Source organism: Euphorbia lathyris, chromosome 3 (assembly GCF_963576675.1).
Source record: "Euphorbia lathyris chromosome 3, ddEupLath1.1, whole genome shotgun sequence".
Taxonomy (NCBI): domain Eukaryota; kingdom Viridiplantae; phylum Streptophyta; class Magnoliopsida; order Malpighiales; family Euphorbiaceae; genus Euphorbia; species Euphorbia lathyris.
Window position 1 is genome coordinate 2820454 of NC_088912.1, and position 17625 is coordinate 2838078.

The following is a 17625-nucleotide window of genomic DNA, read 5'->3' on the forward strand; positions in this document are numbered from 1 at the left end:
TAACCGGACTCAAGGCCGTCTCTTAGGACTCGGAGGTGGAACTCTCGAGCTTGGTGACGAATGATGGAGCGGAACGTTGATGGAACGCCGGAATAACCGAACAAGCTCTCGAGGTGGGAGAGTTTTATTACATAAACCGAATCTAAAACCAAAACTATACAAAGAGGTAGAAGATAGAAGGTTGAAGGTTGAAAGTGCCTAAATGAGTGCTAGTCACTCTTATTTATACATCAAGCTAGGGGTAGAATTGTAACTTCACAAGGTACAAGTATGGAGCAACATTATTTGGTGCAGAAATCCCATAATACGCCCCGCGTATGGTGATACACGCCCCGCGTATATGCCCATTCCGTCAGAAATCTCCTGCATGTGGACCAATTCTATGTCTAATTGTCTCAAATACGCCCTGCGTAGTCTGACGTACGCCCCGCGTAAATGAGTCTCTGAAGTTTTACTACTTGAATTGGTGCTTTTACGCCCCGCGTAAATGACGATACGCCCCGCGTAAAGGATGATACGCCCCGCATAAAGGATGAAATGCCCCGCGTATGGAGAGTTGACTCCGGGAGACAATGCAGTCTGACTTTCAGGATTAGGCCAATCATTTCCGACATGTGTCATACGCCCCGCGTAAGGTGTCATACGCCCCGCGTATGCTGAGTCATTTCCACATGGTGCCTGCGGATAAGGCAATTATTTCTGCCACCATGTTTTACGCCCCGCGTAAATGACGATATGCCCCGCGTATTTGAGTAGATGTTCACTCCTTCCTCGTACCTGAAATACAAATCTTGAGAGCCGAGTTAGCTTGACGTTTTATTCTCTAAATTCAACTAAAAATAAAGGAAATTAACCGAAAGTAAGGAATTTATTTTTATTTTGTTATTTTATTAAAACACTCTATTTTTGTAATTACACTTATTTATTTCTTCTAAAATTAAACCGTAAATCACGCTAAAAGATAGGGACGAAACGCCCCTATCACACCCCAATCACAAACACAACCGTCACCTCAGGTAAGTAAGGAACCAAAAGTGGTAAGCAACCCCGGTCCCGTGTCTGAAACTTCAGCTCCTAGAGTGGCTGTAGAGAAAGTAGTTATGCCTTATGCACCAAAATTACCATTTCTCCAGAAACAGAAAAAGGCCAACTTAGATAAGAAATTTGCTAGATTTTCGGAAATCCTTAGTATATTAGAAATTAATATTCCATTAATGGAAGCACTAGAGGAAATGCCAAACTATGCAAAGTTTCTTAAACACATGTTGTCGAAAAGGAAAAAGTTTGGGGAGAATGAGATAGTGGCCCTAACAGAACAATGGTCGGCCATAATCACTCATAAATTACCCCCTAAGCTTAAAGATCAAGGGAGCTTTACCATCCCGTGTAGGATAGGCAACATGCATATACATAAGGCACTATGCGATTTAGGAGCAAGTATTAATCTGATGCCTTTATCGATTTTCATGAAATTGGGACTCGGAGAACCCAAACCAACAAATATGACATTACAACTAGCGAACAGGTCAATTGCGCGGCCTAGAGGCATAGTTGAAGATGTGCTGGTAAAGGTGGATAAACTGATTTTCCCGGTCGACTTCGTGGTCCTCGACATGGAAGAAGATGACTCCGTCCCCATTCACCTCGGGAGACCGTTCCTTGCAACGGATAGGACACTGATAGACGTTCAGGGAGGTAAATTGGTCCTAAGGGTGCAAGACGAAGAGGTTACATTTAAAATTTATGAGTCAATGAAATTTCCTCAAGAGCATTTCAAAAGCTGTAATTTTGTAGATGCATTAGTAGACGAATGTGTTGAGGAAGTTAACCATAGCATGAGAGATACCTCTTTAGAACTGAATTTAGGTGGTGAGGAAGATGAGAACTTAAATGAACCATTCGAAGACCTTCCACCTGAAATATGTTGTTGGCTAAAGGGTAGAAAAGAGGACCTTAATCGTGAGATCAAGCCTAACCCTAAAACCTCGCTGGAGGAACCTCAAGAACTGGAACTTAAACCCTTACCTAGCAATTTAAAATATGTTTTTCAGCAGCCTCCCACAGATTTACCTGTTATTATTTCTTCTTTGTTGACAGTGGAACAGGAGGAAAGATTGGTGGAGGTGCTGAAAAAACATAAAGGAGCCTTTGGGTGGTCAATCCATGACATCAAAGGTATCGACCCCAAAATCTGCACACATAGGATTTTTCTTGAGGAAGAGATCAAGCCATCTGCTCAACCTCAACGCCGGCTCAACCCTAACATGAAAGAGGTGGTAAAAGCCGAGGTGATAAAACTCCTCGACGCAGGTATCATCTTTCCAATTTCTGACAGCCAATGGGTGAGTCTGGTGCAATGTGTGCCCAAAAAGGGGGGAACAACGGTAATGGAAAACGAAAAAGGGGAATTAATCTCAATTAGAAAGGTTACGGGTTGGCGTGTATATATTGACTATAGGAAATTGAACGAAGCCACTCGTAAAGACCATTTTCCTTTACCATTTATCGATCAAATGTTGGAACGTTTGGCAAGGCATGAATTTTTCTGCACTCTAGACGGTTTGTCCGGTTATATGCAAATTTCTATGGACCCTTTGGAACAAGAGAAACCCACATTCACTTGTCCCTATGGAACTTTTGCATATAGGCGGATGCCTTTCGGATTATGTAATGCTCCTGCCACATTCCAACGCTGCATGATGGCTATGTTTTCTAACATGGTTGAAGAGTTCCTAGAGATCTTTATGGATGATTTTAATGTTGTAGGACCTACTTTTGACCAATGTCTTGAAAATCTGGACCGAGTCTCAGAACGTTGGGAAGACAAAAACTTGGCACTCAATTGGGAAAAATGCCAGTTTATGGTCCAGAATTGTATAGTGTTAGGACACAAGGTGTCGAAAAAAAGGATTGAGGTTGATCCGGCAAAAATTGAGGTGATCGAAAAACTACCTCCCCCTACCAATGTCAAGTTGGTTAGGAGCTTTTTAGGACATGCGGGGTTTTATAGGCGATTTATAAAGGATTTTTCAAAAATCACTAAACCCCTCACTCAATTGTTACTTAAGGATGCTGATTTTAATTTTAACGAAGAATGTTTGTCTGCCTTTAAATTATAGAAAAAGAAATTAATTGAAGCACCCGTTATGGTAAGCCCGGATTGGTCCCTTCCCTTTGAATTAATGTGTGATGCTAGTGATTTAGCTGTAGGAGCATGTCTTGGGCAGAGGGTGGATAAAATTTTTCACCCAATCTTTTATGCTAGCAAAACCTTGAATGATGCACAACAAAATTATTCAATAACTGAAAAGGAATTACTAGCTATAGTGTTTGCCTTTGACAAGTTTAGATCATATTTGGTGCTATCTAAAGTAATTGTTTTTACTGACCATGCAGCTTTGAGATACCTAATGAGCAAGCAAGACGCGAAACCCAGACTAATCCGCTGGATTCTGCTACTCTAGGAATTCGACATTGAGATCAGAGACAAAAAAGGGGTGGAGAACGTGATAGCTGATCACCTGTCTCGGTTAGAGTCAGATCAACAAACTTTAGAACATGAAGAAATCAAGGAGGTATTCCCGGGACGAAATGTCATATTCGGTAAAAACTCTCCCCTGGTTTGCAGACATCGCGAACTACAAAGTCGGTAACATTCTTCCTCTTGATTTAGATACAAATAAAAGACGTAAGTTTCTGGTTGAAAGCAAACAATATTTTTGGCAGGAACCGTATTTATTTCGATTCTGCACAGATGGCATGATTAATTAGGAGATGTATACCTGAAGAAGAGGTAGAGTCAGTAATTAACATGTGCCACTCTAGAGAACCAGGTGGCCATTTTGGGCCAGATAGGACAGTGGCAAAAATCCTTCAAAGTGGATTTTGGTGGCCACAAATGCATAGTGATGTCAATAGCTATATCAAATATTGTGATGCATGTCAGAGAGTAGGAAATATCTCTAGGAGAAACGAAATGCTTCAGCAAGGCATACTCGTCTGTGAGTTGTTTGATGTTTAGGGCATAGACTTTATGGGACCATTCCCTATGTCACACAACAACCAATACATTCTTGTAGCGGTTGATTATGTCTCCAAATGGGTAGAGGCCAAAGCCCTACCCACAAATGATGCTCGAGTAGTGATGAAATTCCTGAGAAAGAATATCTTTACTAGATTTGGCACCCCCCGGACTATCATTAGTGATGGGGGATCCCATTTCTGCAATAAGCAATTTGACATGTTGCTCCAGAAGTATGGTGTAGATCATAGGGTTGCAACATCTTACCACCCTCATACAAGTGGTCAGGTAGAAGTGTCAAATAGAGAGTTCAAGCGTATTCTGGAGAAAACAATAGGGAATGCTAGAAAAGATTGGAGTCTTAAGCTAGACGATGCTCTTTGGGCATACCGGAAAGCTTTCAAAACCCCTATAGGGATGTCTCCCTACCGTTTAGTTTTCGAAAAACTTGTCATTTGCCTGTTGAATTAGAGCATAAAGCCTATTGGATACTGAAATTTCTAAACTTTGACCCTAAACTTTCAGGTGACCTGCGGCTAACACAACTGCATGAACTGGATGAGCTCAGATATAACTCTTATGAGAATGCTAAGCTATATAAAGAACGAACCAAAAGGGTGCATGATAAGAAAGTGCAACGAAAAACCTTCCATAAGGGCGACCAAGTACTACTCTATAACTCTCGATTGAGATTCTTTCCTAGCAAACTCAAAAGTAGTTGGTATGGGCCATTCTCAGTTATTGACGCACATCCCTCCGGTATGGTTGAGATCGAGGGAAAAGATGGAATCGCCCAGAAAGTGAACGGACATCGACTCAAGCTTTATATTGGCAAAGATAATTCAGATGTACAAATCCTGCGCCTACAGGACGATCAGTAAGTTGTCTTCTCCACCCTAACTTTTTGCACTTGTGCTTTATGGTTTTAGATGCAATGATGGAACTTATTGCATGATTTAAGTGTGAGGAGGAGGGGTAGACAAACTTACAAAAATTTGTATAATTTTTAAATTTTTGCTGCGTCGTATCTAGTTTAGTTTAGCATTTTCGGGTTTTATTTATGCCTTATTTATGTTTTTGCATGTTTAGGACCTAAAACCGTCAACCTCCTTCGAATCTAAACTTCGTTATTTGTGTTTGAGGGCTGAAAACCGAATCTAAGATTGCCTGACAACTAGTTTAGGTGTAGGACACAATCCCTGTATCTGTAAAAGCATGAGCTAAAGTTTGCATTTAGACCCTACTTTTGAAGAAATGCTAAAATCATTACTTAGGTAGATAACTTAAGAATTGAAGGCATGTGATATTAAACTTGAGTTTGAGGAGAACTAGTAAGCACAAATTTGAAAACCAAGAACTGTGATTTGAATTTGAGCCCAAGAGCGAACATCAAAAAGCTCTTTTTCTTGACATTTTTGTGTGAATGCTTTGACTTGTGGAAGATTATGGATTTTGCACCTAATACTGAGTTCAACCTGCATGCACTGATTTGAGATGATAAACGATGAATCATCCTCATTAGAATTAACCTTTTCTTTACCTTATTTTATCTTTTTCATCTACTTTAGGAAGCCCCTTTGAGCCTCTATTTTGTAGCTTGTAGTTTTTCTTTCGTTCTAACCCAATTTTTGTAAACCATCACTTGGTTTGTTACTTAACCTGAGTTTTTGCAAAGCTCACATTGAGCCTTTGTTTTCTTCTAGCGCTTTATCTTTGTTTATGGCATCATAGTAGCAAGCCAAAAGGCTAAGAAGTGAATGAGCATTACTATCCAAAAGACAAAGAAAAACAGAAAAGGAAAAGAAAAGAGACGAACAAAAGAAGGAGAACTCTATCTCCCAGTTCTTAAAATTAGAACGTCTCAGAAAAAAAAAATATATGAATAAAAAGCTCAATCACTTCACAATTTGTTAAAGCCATTTTAAGCTTTGTTTTTCTAGCGCTAGAACTCTTAACCCTTGTTGTACCTTTAACCCTCTAACCACATTACAACCCCAACTCGAGGCTGTTTTTGATATCATCGGAATCATATAGCATAGTAGAGGAACTCGGATCAACGTGCAAAATCAACGTAATCCTAAGCAAGAACATAAGCCGAGAGTAAACACTTTATCCACTAAAATTGTGTGAATTGAGTGAACTACCTATGGTATGTTTTACTTAGCTATCCCCTTAAGCTCGTTTAATTGAACATGTGTCCTTTTTCTTAAACATATGACCTGTGATAATCGAAATTCGGCTTTTGGATATCGTGTCTCTACTTTGTAATTCTGAATGCAGGTGACTACAGATGCTCGAAATTGTGTCAAGCACCTAGTAAAACCAGGAGGTCTCCTAGCTTGCTTGTGATTGCGGGTTTAGTTTTTTAGTTTACTTGGGGACAAGTAAAGTTTTAAGTGCGAGGAGGTTTGATATGGGTCAAAAACCCCTATCTTTGGGTACGGTTTTAGGACGGTTTTTAGCGTTATTTTATGAATAAGCGAGCAATTCTCGCATTTATATGCCTTTGTGTGAGTTAGTTAGAAAATGTATATGTTCTATTTACTTTTCGTTGTTTAGGCTCGTTTTTCTGGTTATTTTAGGAAAATATGGCCAAATTGGCATGTATGCTAAATTTCCATTATCTTTTATAGCTAATTGATCCGCCAAAAGTCGCACCAAACGGAGTGTTTACTTAAAATAAGCGATTGGCGGGTCAATTTAGCCTCGGAAGTAATGTTATTTGGAATTTTCGTGCATGTGCAGGCTAAAACAGGAACGAGTTCGGGTGAAAGTTGCGTTTCGGGACATCTAGCAGTCGCGCAAGGCGTTCTGGGCATTCCCGCTCGTCGAAATGGCCTTTTTAGGGCCAGCTCGGCGAGCTGGCACTGCCAGCCCGTCGAGCAGGCCCTGAAGGGGCCAGCTCGGCCAAGCTGGCCCCTGGAGGCCAGCTCACGTCGAGCTGGCCTGCAAAAGGATACGAATTAGGTCATCAAGAGGGCCCGAACCGCGTCTATAAATAGGATTTTCTAAATGTAAATTAAACATCTTTTATCTTTGTAAAAACCTAAGCTCCCACCTTGAGAAATCCTCTCCACCTCCTCCATCTCCTTCAACCTCCATTGACGACACCTTCGAAGCTCCGTTCATCGAGTATTGCTCAAGTTCCATCCTTAAGTCCTAGGAAGACGCCTGCATTGGTAGACAGGTTCCCTGAAAGAGATTTTGCTTCTTTTATATTCTGTCTAGCCTCTGATCCATGTTATGAATCTTAGGCTCATTGTATCTTCGTGACAATACTTTTCATATTTAATATATATTATAGTTCTGTTTGTTCAATTGTTTTATTGCTTAAATCTTTGTCTTACGCTTTGTCTGATTGGTTTAACTCATTCGATAATCCCAAAATTAAATTGGCACATATTGCGAGCTGAATCTGACCTAGTCAGTGCCTATAGGATTGACGACCCTATAGAAGATTAAGCCCAAATTGCTGAGTCTTAGAGCTAGTTTCGGCCTTACAAGGGAATCACGAACTAGGGACCTCAGGAGGATAGGTAGGGTTAATCGCCTCGGACACATGTGACTTAGATTAGGTTTTAATTCCGTTGTTTGAATAATCTATTTTCCTTATTATCATATCACCTCATGTTCCTTCGGGTAATTACATTCACTAGTACAGAAATGGCCTATGGCCACGGTCATTTACCATGATTAGCCACGATTATACAACCGTGACCAAAAGAGGCGTGGCAAATGCTTGATGTCTTTGGCCACGGTTGTTCGACCGTGGCCAAAGGGGCATTAAAGTCGGTTATTACGTATAACCGACTCTAATGCCCTATGTTTTGGCCACGATTGTTACGAAAAACCGTGGTTAAAAGGGTCTTTAGCCACGACCTTTCGTAACAACCGACTCTAATGCTCTAATAATTAAAGTCGATTGTTTTGCAACCATGTCTAATGTTAATTATATTAAAGTCGGTTGTTACGAACAACCGACCCTATTGTTATTGTTTTTAGCAATTTTACAACAGTAGATTCAAATTGGACCTGCTCTTTGTAATTAACAGTAAACGAGATTAATTACCCTCAGTTGTTTACCGCAATCGAGATTGATCCGGTTATATTACTGAAACATTAATTAAATCCGTGCAAACACTATTATCACCAATTTCCTAATTGTGAGAGTATGAAAAAAGGCTATGTTTCTCAATTCTCATATAATCTAATTATGCATACATAACTTGTAAATCTGAAACAGAGTTGTTTACAATTAGTAAATCTGAAACACCAATTATGCATAGATAACCAAGTGTGTTATGCATAGATAACCAAGTTTGTGTGATGCACGAATACACTGATACATTAACTCAATTCAACTAATATATCCTTTTATCCTTCCTGCCTCTTGCTTCAAAATCAAGTGTTGTAGTAGTTTAGCAAATGCGCTAAGGGTATTTCAGCAAGCATAGGCATTATTAACACATCAACTTAATAGCATTCCAGCTCCTGATGCGCCCAAAATGAAAGGATTAACACTCCAAAGGAGAAAACGTCTAGGGCAGCCATAATGAAATCTGCAAATACAAGAAAATAGTTCAGATAAAGGTTAAATGTGGCAAACAATAAGCATCTCAGAGACCAAAATAATGATAGAACCTCCAATTGTAAATTTCATAGTCAAGAGCAATCAACTTACAAGTCCTTTTTCCCTTACTGCAGCTAAGCAAGCAGCTGCAACAAAATCATCATACGCCACCTTAAAAGGCAAGAAGAAGAGAAAGAATAGTTAAGATAGAGTTACCAAATTGATGAACTAATCAAAATAGTGTTGGCATAAATTAATAGAACAGGCTAACCTGTTAGGATTGTACATGCTATAGTTCCTGTGGAGAATATCAAAATATTACTTTACATAATTGATAATATTGAAGTCAAATTACTTTCTGTCACATTCTGTTCTTTCTTCAAATGGCAGCTTTATAAGTTCTGAGTCAACCTGCAACATTGAGCATCTCAAGTTACACAACTCACATTGCAGTTAGGAATTAAGACACCAAGAAAATAGACAGTGAAATGCACTGAGATGAATAAAATCTCATTAAGGTATATATATAAACCTGTGCAAAAACTGCAACTAGTCCAGATTGCAACTAAGATGCAAGATTCATCATTTTGACTGACGTGTGTATTACTTTCAGGAATAGCAAGGTCCGATTCTACAGCATTTGCCACATATATGATTGGTTTCATGGTAAGCAAACAAAGATGCTTTGTTGCCTGGTGTTGGTTTTCCATCCATCAGTACCTCTTGAATTCTTTTCAAAGCAGACTTTTTGGCTTCCTTCTAAAATAAAGATAAATCTCATTCTCATAGTCAACCACTAAGCTTTATATGTCTATCTAGACCTGCGCATACTGAGAAAGGCTAACGGAAGTAAAGAAAATTTACTTTACTAGATTGTGAATCCTTGGCTTTCCCCTTTTTGAGCTTCTCTAATCTTTGCTTAATCTACATTTCTTATACAAGAATATAATTCAGTTCTCAATCTACATTTTGAATCGAGTCAAGGGAATTCAGGGTCAGTCAAAAACGACTTTGAATAATATGAAAAACATGTAGTGTATGTATTATGTTATATTATATGTAGAATGATGCTTAATTCAAAGGCAAAAACAGTATGCAGATGCTTCAAGTCAACTCTACTCTACATTGATGATAATTGGTCAGAGTGTCCCCATTAGACCACATTGTCATAGGAGGAAGTTAATCTAGTTTATTATGTCGGTTCAATTGCAAGAAATCTTCATGTTCTATTGGTTAGTAGTGTCATTTAATTATAGAGCTCGTACACTAGTTGCAAGAGACAACTAGTAGTAAACAAATACCATTATGTTTTAAATATAGCAACAGGCCAGGGTTGAGATGATACCTTATCCTATGTATAAATTAAGTCAAGTTGTTAATTTAAATTAAGAAAAAGGGTCAAAATGTTACCAAGCAGGAGTTCGTCATTTCTCTTTGGATTTTTATGTTTGGACAACGTAGTCATCAGAATTTCTAAGGTACTAGTATGTTGGAGCGAAATATATCCTTCCTTCTTCCCATCCTTTGAACACACGACCAGCTGTTTGCTCTATCTTTAGCAATGAGATGAGAAATCTTAGCATCAATTAACATTTAGTGTTTGAAAAGGTAGAGACTGAAGACTTACTCATGATCGAATATACTTTCAGGACCTCGACAGGAATGAGAAAACCTAGATTTCTTTAATATTTCAGTGACATCCAAATTTCTCTGACTTCATCTCCTTTCTCTCCCGAAGTTAAGTGAGTGCATACAAACCACAATGTCATGCTTATCGAAATTGAGCCCTGTTTACCAAAATTACACAAACAAAACAAGTTTAGTAATTACATTCAAAATCAGCTAACTTCTACCGACAAACAATGAACAATAATAAGTTTGTCTAACTAACCTTATTGCCAAGTTAAACCATAATGCCACAACCAACATAACTTCAAATTAGAGATCCCAACCATCTGTGTACTAGCTGCTAGGCAATACTTTTGCTGCATTGGATTCTCAGACATGTAAGCTGGACCTGAAACTTCTTATTCTTCTTCTTCATTCAAACTTACTTTCAAATTCAAGTTTGTTCCACAATAAATTTTAGAGGTCCAATTTTGACCCTTCAACTTATCATTTATGGTCATTAATCTTGTTCAAAATCGCAGGTGTTACCATTAGAAAGCCATACTACTTGATCTCAAAGATCAAGTTAGAGGGTCAAATTAATATGCAAATCTAATATTTTATGGAAATAAAATATATTGCAGTAAACAGAAACGGAAACACTATCAGTAACAGTTCTCTTTACCAGCATTTCTCCAATTCATATTGAAAATGACATGGTTGCAGTTCAGACTCCAAAGCATCTAAAAAACAATGAAAGAGATGTACACAAACAAAAATAAATAAGCTAAAATCTCAGTAAAGTGACAAAATAGGATAAAATACCCACAAACTGAAACAGATGACTTGTGGCTAAAACTTCTGCCGTACATACAAACGTGCATAGGTTCAGTTTTCATACAAAATCAACGAAACAAAAGATAAACCACAGAAATGAAGTGGGATTCAAAATAACAGGACGTAAATGGTTCTGAGGGTAACATAACATGACGTGTGCAGACTCAACCGAAAAATAAAACAGGCTTCTCTCACCATGTATCACAATGCAAATCACCTAGCAAAATACAAATGCTCCCATAAAAAACAGATGCCATTTATGTCCCACAAATTGATGCTCTGTAAAATTTCCAAGACGTCAGATAATAATAAAAAATATTCTTGTGCCTGACCTATCAACTGAAGCTTTTGGGTCAAATAGTTTCTTGATATGGTATTAGAGCCTTTTAGACCAAGCCGTCGAGGGTCCAAATCGTGGAAACTCCAGTTGTTAAGAGTTTCAACACATGATAAGATGAGTCTGTGTTGTATATGCTTCAAGCCATAGCCATTCTTGTGTGGGGTGCCAGATAATAATAGAAGCTAATTTTAGGATCACCTATCACCTTAAGATTTTGGGTTGGGTAAAATGGTTGTTTGATAGTTCCTAACATATTTAGCATTCAAATTAAATGATATAATAATGATTACATAACACTTTTTGCTTAAACCAGATGCAGATTAGTAAACTATTTGAAAATATAAATAAATAAGAAAAAAGAAAGTATATTATGTATGCAGATTGTTGACTTATAATGATTGCATGACACATAAAAAAGTGTGTTATGTATGAACATTGTTATCAAAAGTTGAATAATGCTATTTTCATTTAGTAACAGATGATGCAATAACAAGTGAGTACATGTTTTCTTTTCTTATTTCTATTGTGGAAATTAGTAAATCATTAATGTTTTGAATTTTTTAAATTAATAAATACCACAACAAATAAGAAAGTGTGCTAGAGAATGATTAACTATATGCCAAGCACATGTTTGTCTGAATCTTGATGTAAACCATGAATAATAATACTAAAACAAGAGAACAAAGAAAGGCCAAGAGATAAGGAAAAAATGGTAGTATTATCTTGTCACATGTGAAACTCAAACAACTATAAATGTTGAATAAAAGATCTTATTGCCTTGCTTAATGATAAATGTAACCTTTTCTGAAGACAGACACACACAAATCACAGTAAATTTCTTTGAACTAATTTGCTACAAACTTTATGCATATGAACATTGTTACAGACCATGGAACTAGAGTGGAATCTATGGAATACGATGTAGATTTAGAGCCTAGAATTGATATATTTTAACTTATATATATATATTGTAACATATATATACATAGAAGGAGAGGAGACCATACCGCAAGACCCATACCATGCTTACATTATTACAAACATATTAGCTCTGTTTCCTGCAAATGAGCAGCTTTTGAACATGAAAAATATGCAAATGAGTCATCAACTACCCCCTATTTTCCAATAGAAATTTCCATATATGCTTGAAAATGTGGATTGACCAAAATGATACATGATTTGATTAATTTAATTCAACAAGACATCTGCCAAAATAATTCTGCTTTGCACAAGTTTATGTAACTAAAGGTGCATTTACTTTTAAGAAGAGAAACTATTTTGAATGCATATGAGTGGGCATGCATCAACATGTTGGACATATGATGTAAAGGACAAGTCCTATATATATGAAACCACGAATCAACAGCAGAAAAATAAGATATAGATAGAGCAGATAGTTGCAAAACTAATTCCATATCACGCCACAAAAGGCTCAGTATATCCCGCACCTATAGAACCGATTTGGATAAAGGTTCCAACACCTCCATAATCTCCCCAATCCATATATTCCAAAAAGCTTTCTAGTACCTGAAAGCTGCAGAGGCATTCCAGCAAGGGCGCCTTGCCTTATAGAACCTTGAACACAGACCTAACATAGAAATCTCTGAGTAATCAGATAAAAAGAAAAGAAAAGAAAAGCAAGCAGCATATGCCGAATTGTGTCATTAACTTCTAAATACCTTGACACGTTTTCCATCATCAGAAAATGAAAGAGCAATACCTAGAACCAATTCCATAAAGGTACCTATGCCATAAACATCATGTGCATTATAACATATATGGTCAAGTCCAACTAAATTTATAGGGAACTCCGTAAAAAAAATAGTTACCATTTCTGGGTTCAGCTCCGGAATAGCAATCTCAACCTGTCAATTTGGAATAACAGAGCGAATTGGATATGCATTTATATTCGAACAATTATAGGAAACGAATTGTACAGAGAGTTGTGAAGCTTAAATAAAATAACGGAGGGGAAGGAAGAATCAGCTCTTCAATCCTTACTAACCCCTCCTATTAACCCCTTATCTTTAAGCATCATTGAGAAAGTATACAGTATGCCTAGGTAGGGTGTTCAAAATCTCAGCAATAGAAATCTAACCCGCCTCAGGAATCGAACACGAACTTCGAACTCCAGAGAACACCAAGAAGAACTCGAATCCACCAAAATCAGAACATATGAAACTCATATGATAAACAAAGCCAGAAGAACGAACAATAAGGATGAAACCAAGAAGACGGAACACGTATGATAAATGAAACCCATAAGAAAGAACACAGAATATGAAATTATAAAGGATGCCCAGAAGATAGAACCCATATAACAATGAAGCCTAGAAACCCAGAAACCCAGAAGATAGAACATGAACCCGTTCACTTACCTCTTTTCTGTTGCTTCTGCCACAACCGAAACATGAACGGAACCCAATCAGTGCGGATGAAACTTCAAACTCAAACTCAAAACATGGTGGTTTTTGCGCAAACGAGAGAAAGGAGGAGGCCGCTGTGTTTTTTGCGCAAAGGAGAGAGGAGGAGAAAGCTACGTAGTGTGTAAATGGGACTTTAATTGGCGTCGGTTTTCAATGAACCGACCCCATTGACCCTAGTAATTAACGTCAGTTCAAGCTTGAACCAACCCTAATAACTGGCTCATTGGTGTCGGTTTATTGAACAACCGACGCCAATGACTTCTCCAAATGCGGGCAATTTTAAAAATACACATTTCGAGTCAGTTTTTTAAAAAAATCGACCCTAATAACCTATTATTTGAATCGGTTGTTTATATAATCGATGCCAATTACCTGTAGCCACGACTTTTCAAAGAACCGTGGCTAATAAGGCGTGGCTATAGGCTATTTCTGTACTAGTGATTGGTAAAAGATTACCTAGGAGTAGAATAATTTAGTTAGGAGTAGAAGTAACTTAATTAGGAGTAGGTTAACTTAATCAAAACCAATTCAAACCCCCCATAGCCTAGATAACACCTGAGACCAAGTAGCTCGATACTTGCAGGAATAAATCCTGTGGATTCGATACCTGGACTTGTCTAGATTTTATTACTTGATAACGACGGGGTACACTTATCCCTTCGCGAGCCTTCTACGGAGGCGCATCAGCTGTCGCTATCTATTATTATATTGCATCGCCCGCCTCTCACAAGACAGCGAGTCCTGAATAGTTGGTGCCTCTGATCTCCTTCTATCCGGCTGGAGACTAACAAACATCGTACCACATGAATGGCGTGTCTCTCTTCACCCGCCTCGTCATCGTCTTCCCCTAAGGGTTCATAAAACACTTCATCCCCTTCATCATAGTCATCTTCATACCTTTCCACCATATTGGCGCTCTTCCACCTAGGACACTCATTGGACCTATGACCTGGCTCACTACACCTAAAACATTTAAAAGGCGCTAGCCTGGCATATGGGTTGTTGCTCTTAGGTGGTATAGGTACCTCTTTCTAAGGCCTGGTATCTCCTAGACCCTCTTCCCATGTTGTTGATCTTTGCCCCACTGGCACTTGCCACCTGCTTGCCTTTGTCATAGAGCTTCATACTATCTCTTCCTCCAGGCGTATGCTCGGTAGTGGCGGATCTCCTAGATCTCCCATTTAGTTAGGATTCGGCCTTAATAGCTTCATACTATATCTTGAAGTCTTTTGACTTTCGGTTTCCGACAAGTTAGCCCTTGCCGAAAGTCTCAAAAACTCTGAGGTATACTCATGGACACTTCGGGTCCCTCGAGAGCATCCCCTGTAAGAACTGTAGATGTACTGCTCATAATCTGGCGGTAAGAACCGCTCCCTCAACATCGCCTTCATCCGTAGCCAAGATCTAATCGGATCCCTGCCCCATCTTCTTCTTTCTTTCCTCAACTGATCCCACCAAACTGATGCGCCACCATTCAATCGATACGCCACCAGTCTCACTTTCCTCTCACCAGGAATCCCTGCATACTCAAAGAAACACTCCACTTTAGATAACCAGTCTAGGAATCCCTCTATATCCAGCTCACCTCCAAAAGATGGTAAGTCTATTGTTTAGCTTAAAAGCATCATCTCTATCAAAGTTTCCTAGACCTAGGTCTGCCCTAACAACACCCGCAAGTCGATTGTCAATCGGACCAACATGCCTCATAGTTCTAAAGGGACCATCATCCCCAATACCTTCAAATTCATCACTATCACTATCAGCATTATGTACAAGAACATAGTTGGGTCGTCTTACCTTAGGATCCCTAGGACCCATCTATGGAAGCGGTGCATTTGCTAATGGCAGCCTGGGTGGCGTGTGTTGCCTTTTGGGCCATTGTTCAAGGACTCCTTCCCTCCTTTGGTCTGACTCTACGGCGGCTGGTCTGATCAAGGCTAGGACCTCCAGTTTGAAGTTTTCCAGGGAAGTGGACAACTCCTAGAACCGTTGGTCAGTTTGCTTCTGCCGCTCAATGTTGGCTCGTATTTGTTCCGCGAGGTGCTCCCTCATCTCTTCATATCTCCGGTCGTTGGCCTCCATGGAATCTTGCGGTTGTCGGGGTTGAACCATTGCCAAAAGAAGTTTCGGGTCAGGAAACGATCGGCTCTGATACTAACTGATACTGATTGAAAGCGATAAATGAAGGTTTTAATCGTAAACCAACAAAGAAGTTCTTCTCTAGCTAAACTAGAAGGAGTGAATCCCAAGATAATAAGCTATAAACCTTTAATTCTCAAAGAGAAAGATTTGATTGATTAAAAGTTGCCATATCCTTACAAAAGTGGGGTTTAAATATATCCCCTAATGATAATAAAGACCAGGACTACCCCTACTAGGGTTACAATAAAGTTGTCAACAAAAGCGTAAAATAGGTAACACGCCCAGACAATTAGTACAAAGGTGTAGGTACGGAATGTCAGGGTTGTTGGTGATTTCCTTTGTGAGGAAGTAAGCCTGAGGATCCGCCTAGGAATAGATGTTGATACGCCCTCTCGTATAATCCTTGATGCGCCCCTCCCGTGTATGTCCTCTCGTGTACTCCTAGATTCGCCCCTCCCGTACACCCCTAGGATCTGCCCGGGTAGGTACAACCTCCGTGCTTGCGCCATTTATATGGTATGTGGCGTTTGAGGATCCGCCAGGGCGTGTTTGGGCGGCGGCTCTAGTTAGGATGTCCGCATCATGTATCTTTCAGTTACACGATCAATAAGAAAACCGCTCATCGCTCCCGGAGACGTAGGCAATTCAAAACTGCTGAACTTCGTTAACAAATCCTTGTGTTCGATCTTTGCTTGATTATTTTATGTTTTATTTAGCTTCATTTTCTACAACCTTAATATCTGATGTTTCTTTCACTTTGGTTAACTTGTGTCTAATTGCTAGTTTGGTAAAAGTCAGGGACTCATTTGCCGATTTAAACTCAATATGGACGGCTCTGCTTTTGGCACACCTGACGAGGCAGGAGTGTAAGGTATTTTTTGCAACTATCGACGCTTTTCCAAAGGTTGTTTTGCTTTTTCTACCCCTCTTTCTTTTGCTTATATGACTGAATTGAGAGCCGCTATTTTTGCAATTGAACTTGCTTGGGAGAAAAATTGGCATCAGCTTTGGGTTGAGTCAAACTCAATGTACATAGTTAATCTGCTTAGACATCGTTCTATGGATGTTCCTTAGAGTTTTGACAAGAGTGGTTGCATTGTCTCAACATTTGCTCTAGGATGAATATTCTCTTCTCACACATCTTTAGGGCAGGAAATAGAGTTGTTGATGCATTGGTAAAGTTTGGAGTCTCTTCTTGAGTGATCAATTGATGGCCTTTCGCTCCTACTTTTTGCCACAGGTTTATCAATAATGACATTTGTAGTATTTTACACTTGTGTTTTTCTTGACTTTTCCTATCTTTTCTCCTCCCCCATTCTTTTTGTTTGTTCTCCTTCCTCTTCTCTTGTTTAAACACTCACTTTTTTCTTTTATTAATATATTGCGGGTTTGACAGTTCTTGGGTCATGGGTGCTCACCCCGCCCAAGTTTTATCTCGTCCCAATTTCCAACAAAAAAAAGTGTTTATGCCTTATAAATATTATCATATTGTCCTATATTTTTAAATTTCGTCATTAGCATGTAAAATTAGTTGTAGTCCGAAAACTGACATGTTTAAACCAATATTAAATTATCATAACTTAAAATGTATAGAAGGATGAAACTTATTATATTAGGCCTTGTGTGCTGGGATTTTCACGGTGTAAGACCTTGTTCTTTATTACTTAATTTCAATAAGAAT

At 38.8% G+C, this 17625-nt stretch overlaps 1 protein-coding gene across 27 annotated transcripts; it reads right to left on the reverse strand.

The window, feature by feature from the left end:
- Positions 1-8216: 8216 nt before the first annotated feature.
- LOC136222898 (adenylate kinase 5, chloroplastic-like) lies at positions 8217-13948 on the reverse strand. Of its 27 annotated transcripts, none has more exons than XR_010685728.1 (12): positions 13755-13923; positions 13206-13241; positions 13056-13120; positions 12904-12964; positions 12384-12434; positions 10885-10942; positions 10483-10576; positions 10219-10378; positions 10002-10144; positions 8863-9002; positions 8703-8762; positions 8217-8580 (listed from the first exon to the last, which is right to left on the reverse strand). XR_010685728.1 is itself a non-coding variant. In XM_066010590.1 (10 exons), exons 3-5 carry the CDS (start codon positions 13110-13112, stop codon positions 11513-11515), a joined length of 228 nt encoding a protein of 75 aa, XP_065866662.1. In that variant the 5' UTR covers positions 13113-13120; positions 13206-13241; positions 13755-13948; the 3' UTR covers positions 8217-8580; positions 8703-8762; positions 8863-9002; positions 10002-10144; positions 10219-10378; positions 10483-11512. The 27 variants fall into 27 exon arrangements, 1 of the variants encoding a protein (XP_065866662.1); XR_010685723.1 differs by having other exon boundaries at positions 12825-12964; XR_010685717.1 differs by adding exons at positions 9124-9347; positions 9456-9515 and having other exon boundaries at positions 10483-12964; positions 13755-13940.
- Between the last annotated feature and the right edge of the window lie 3677 nt (positions 13949-17625).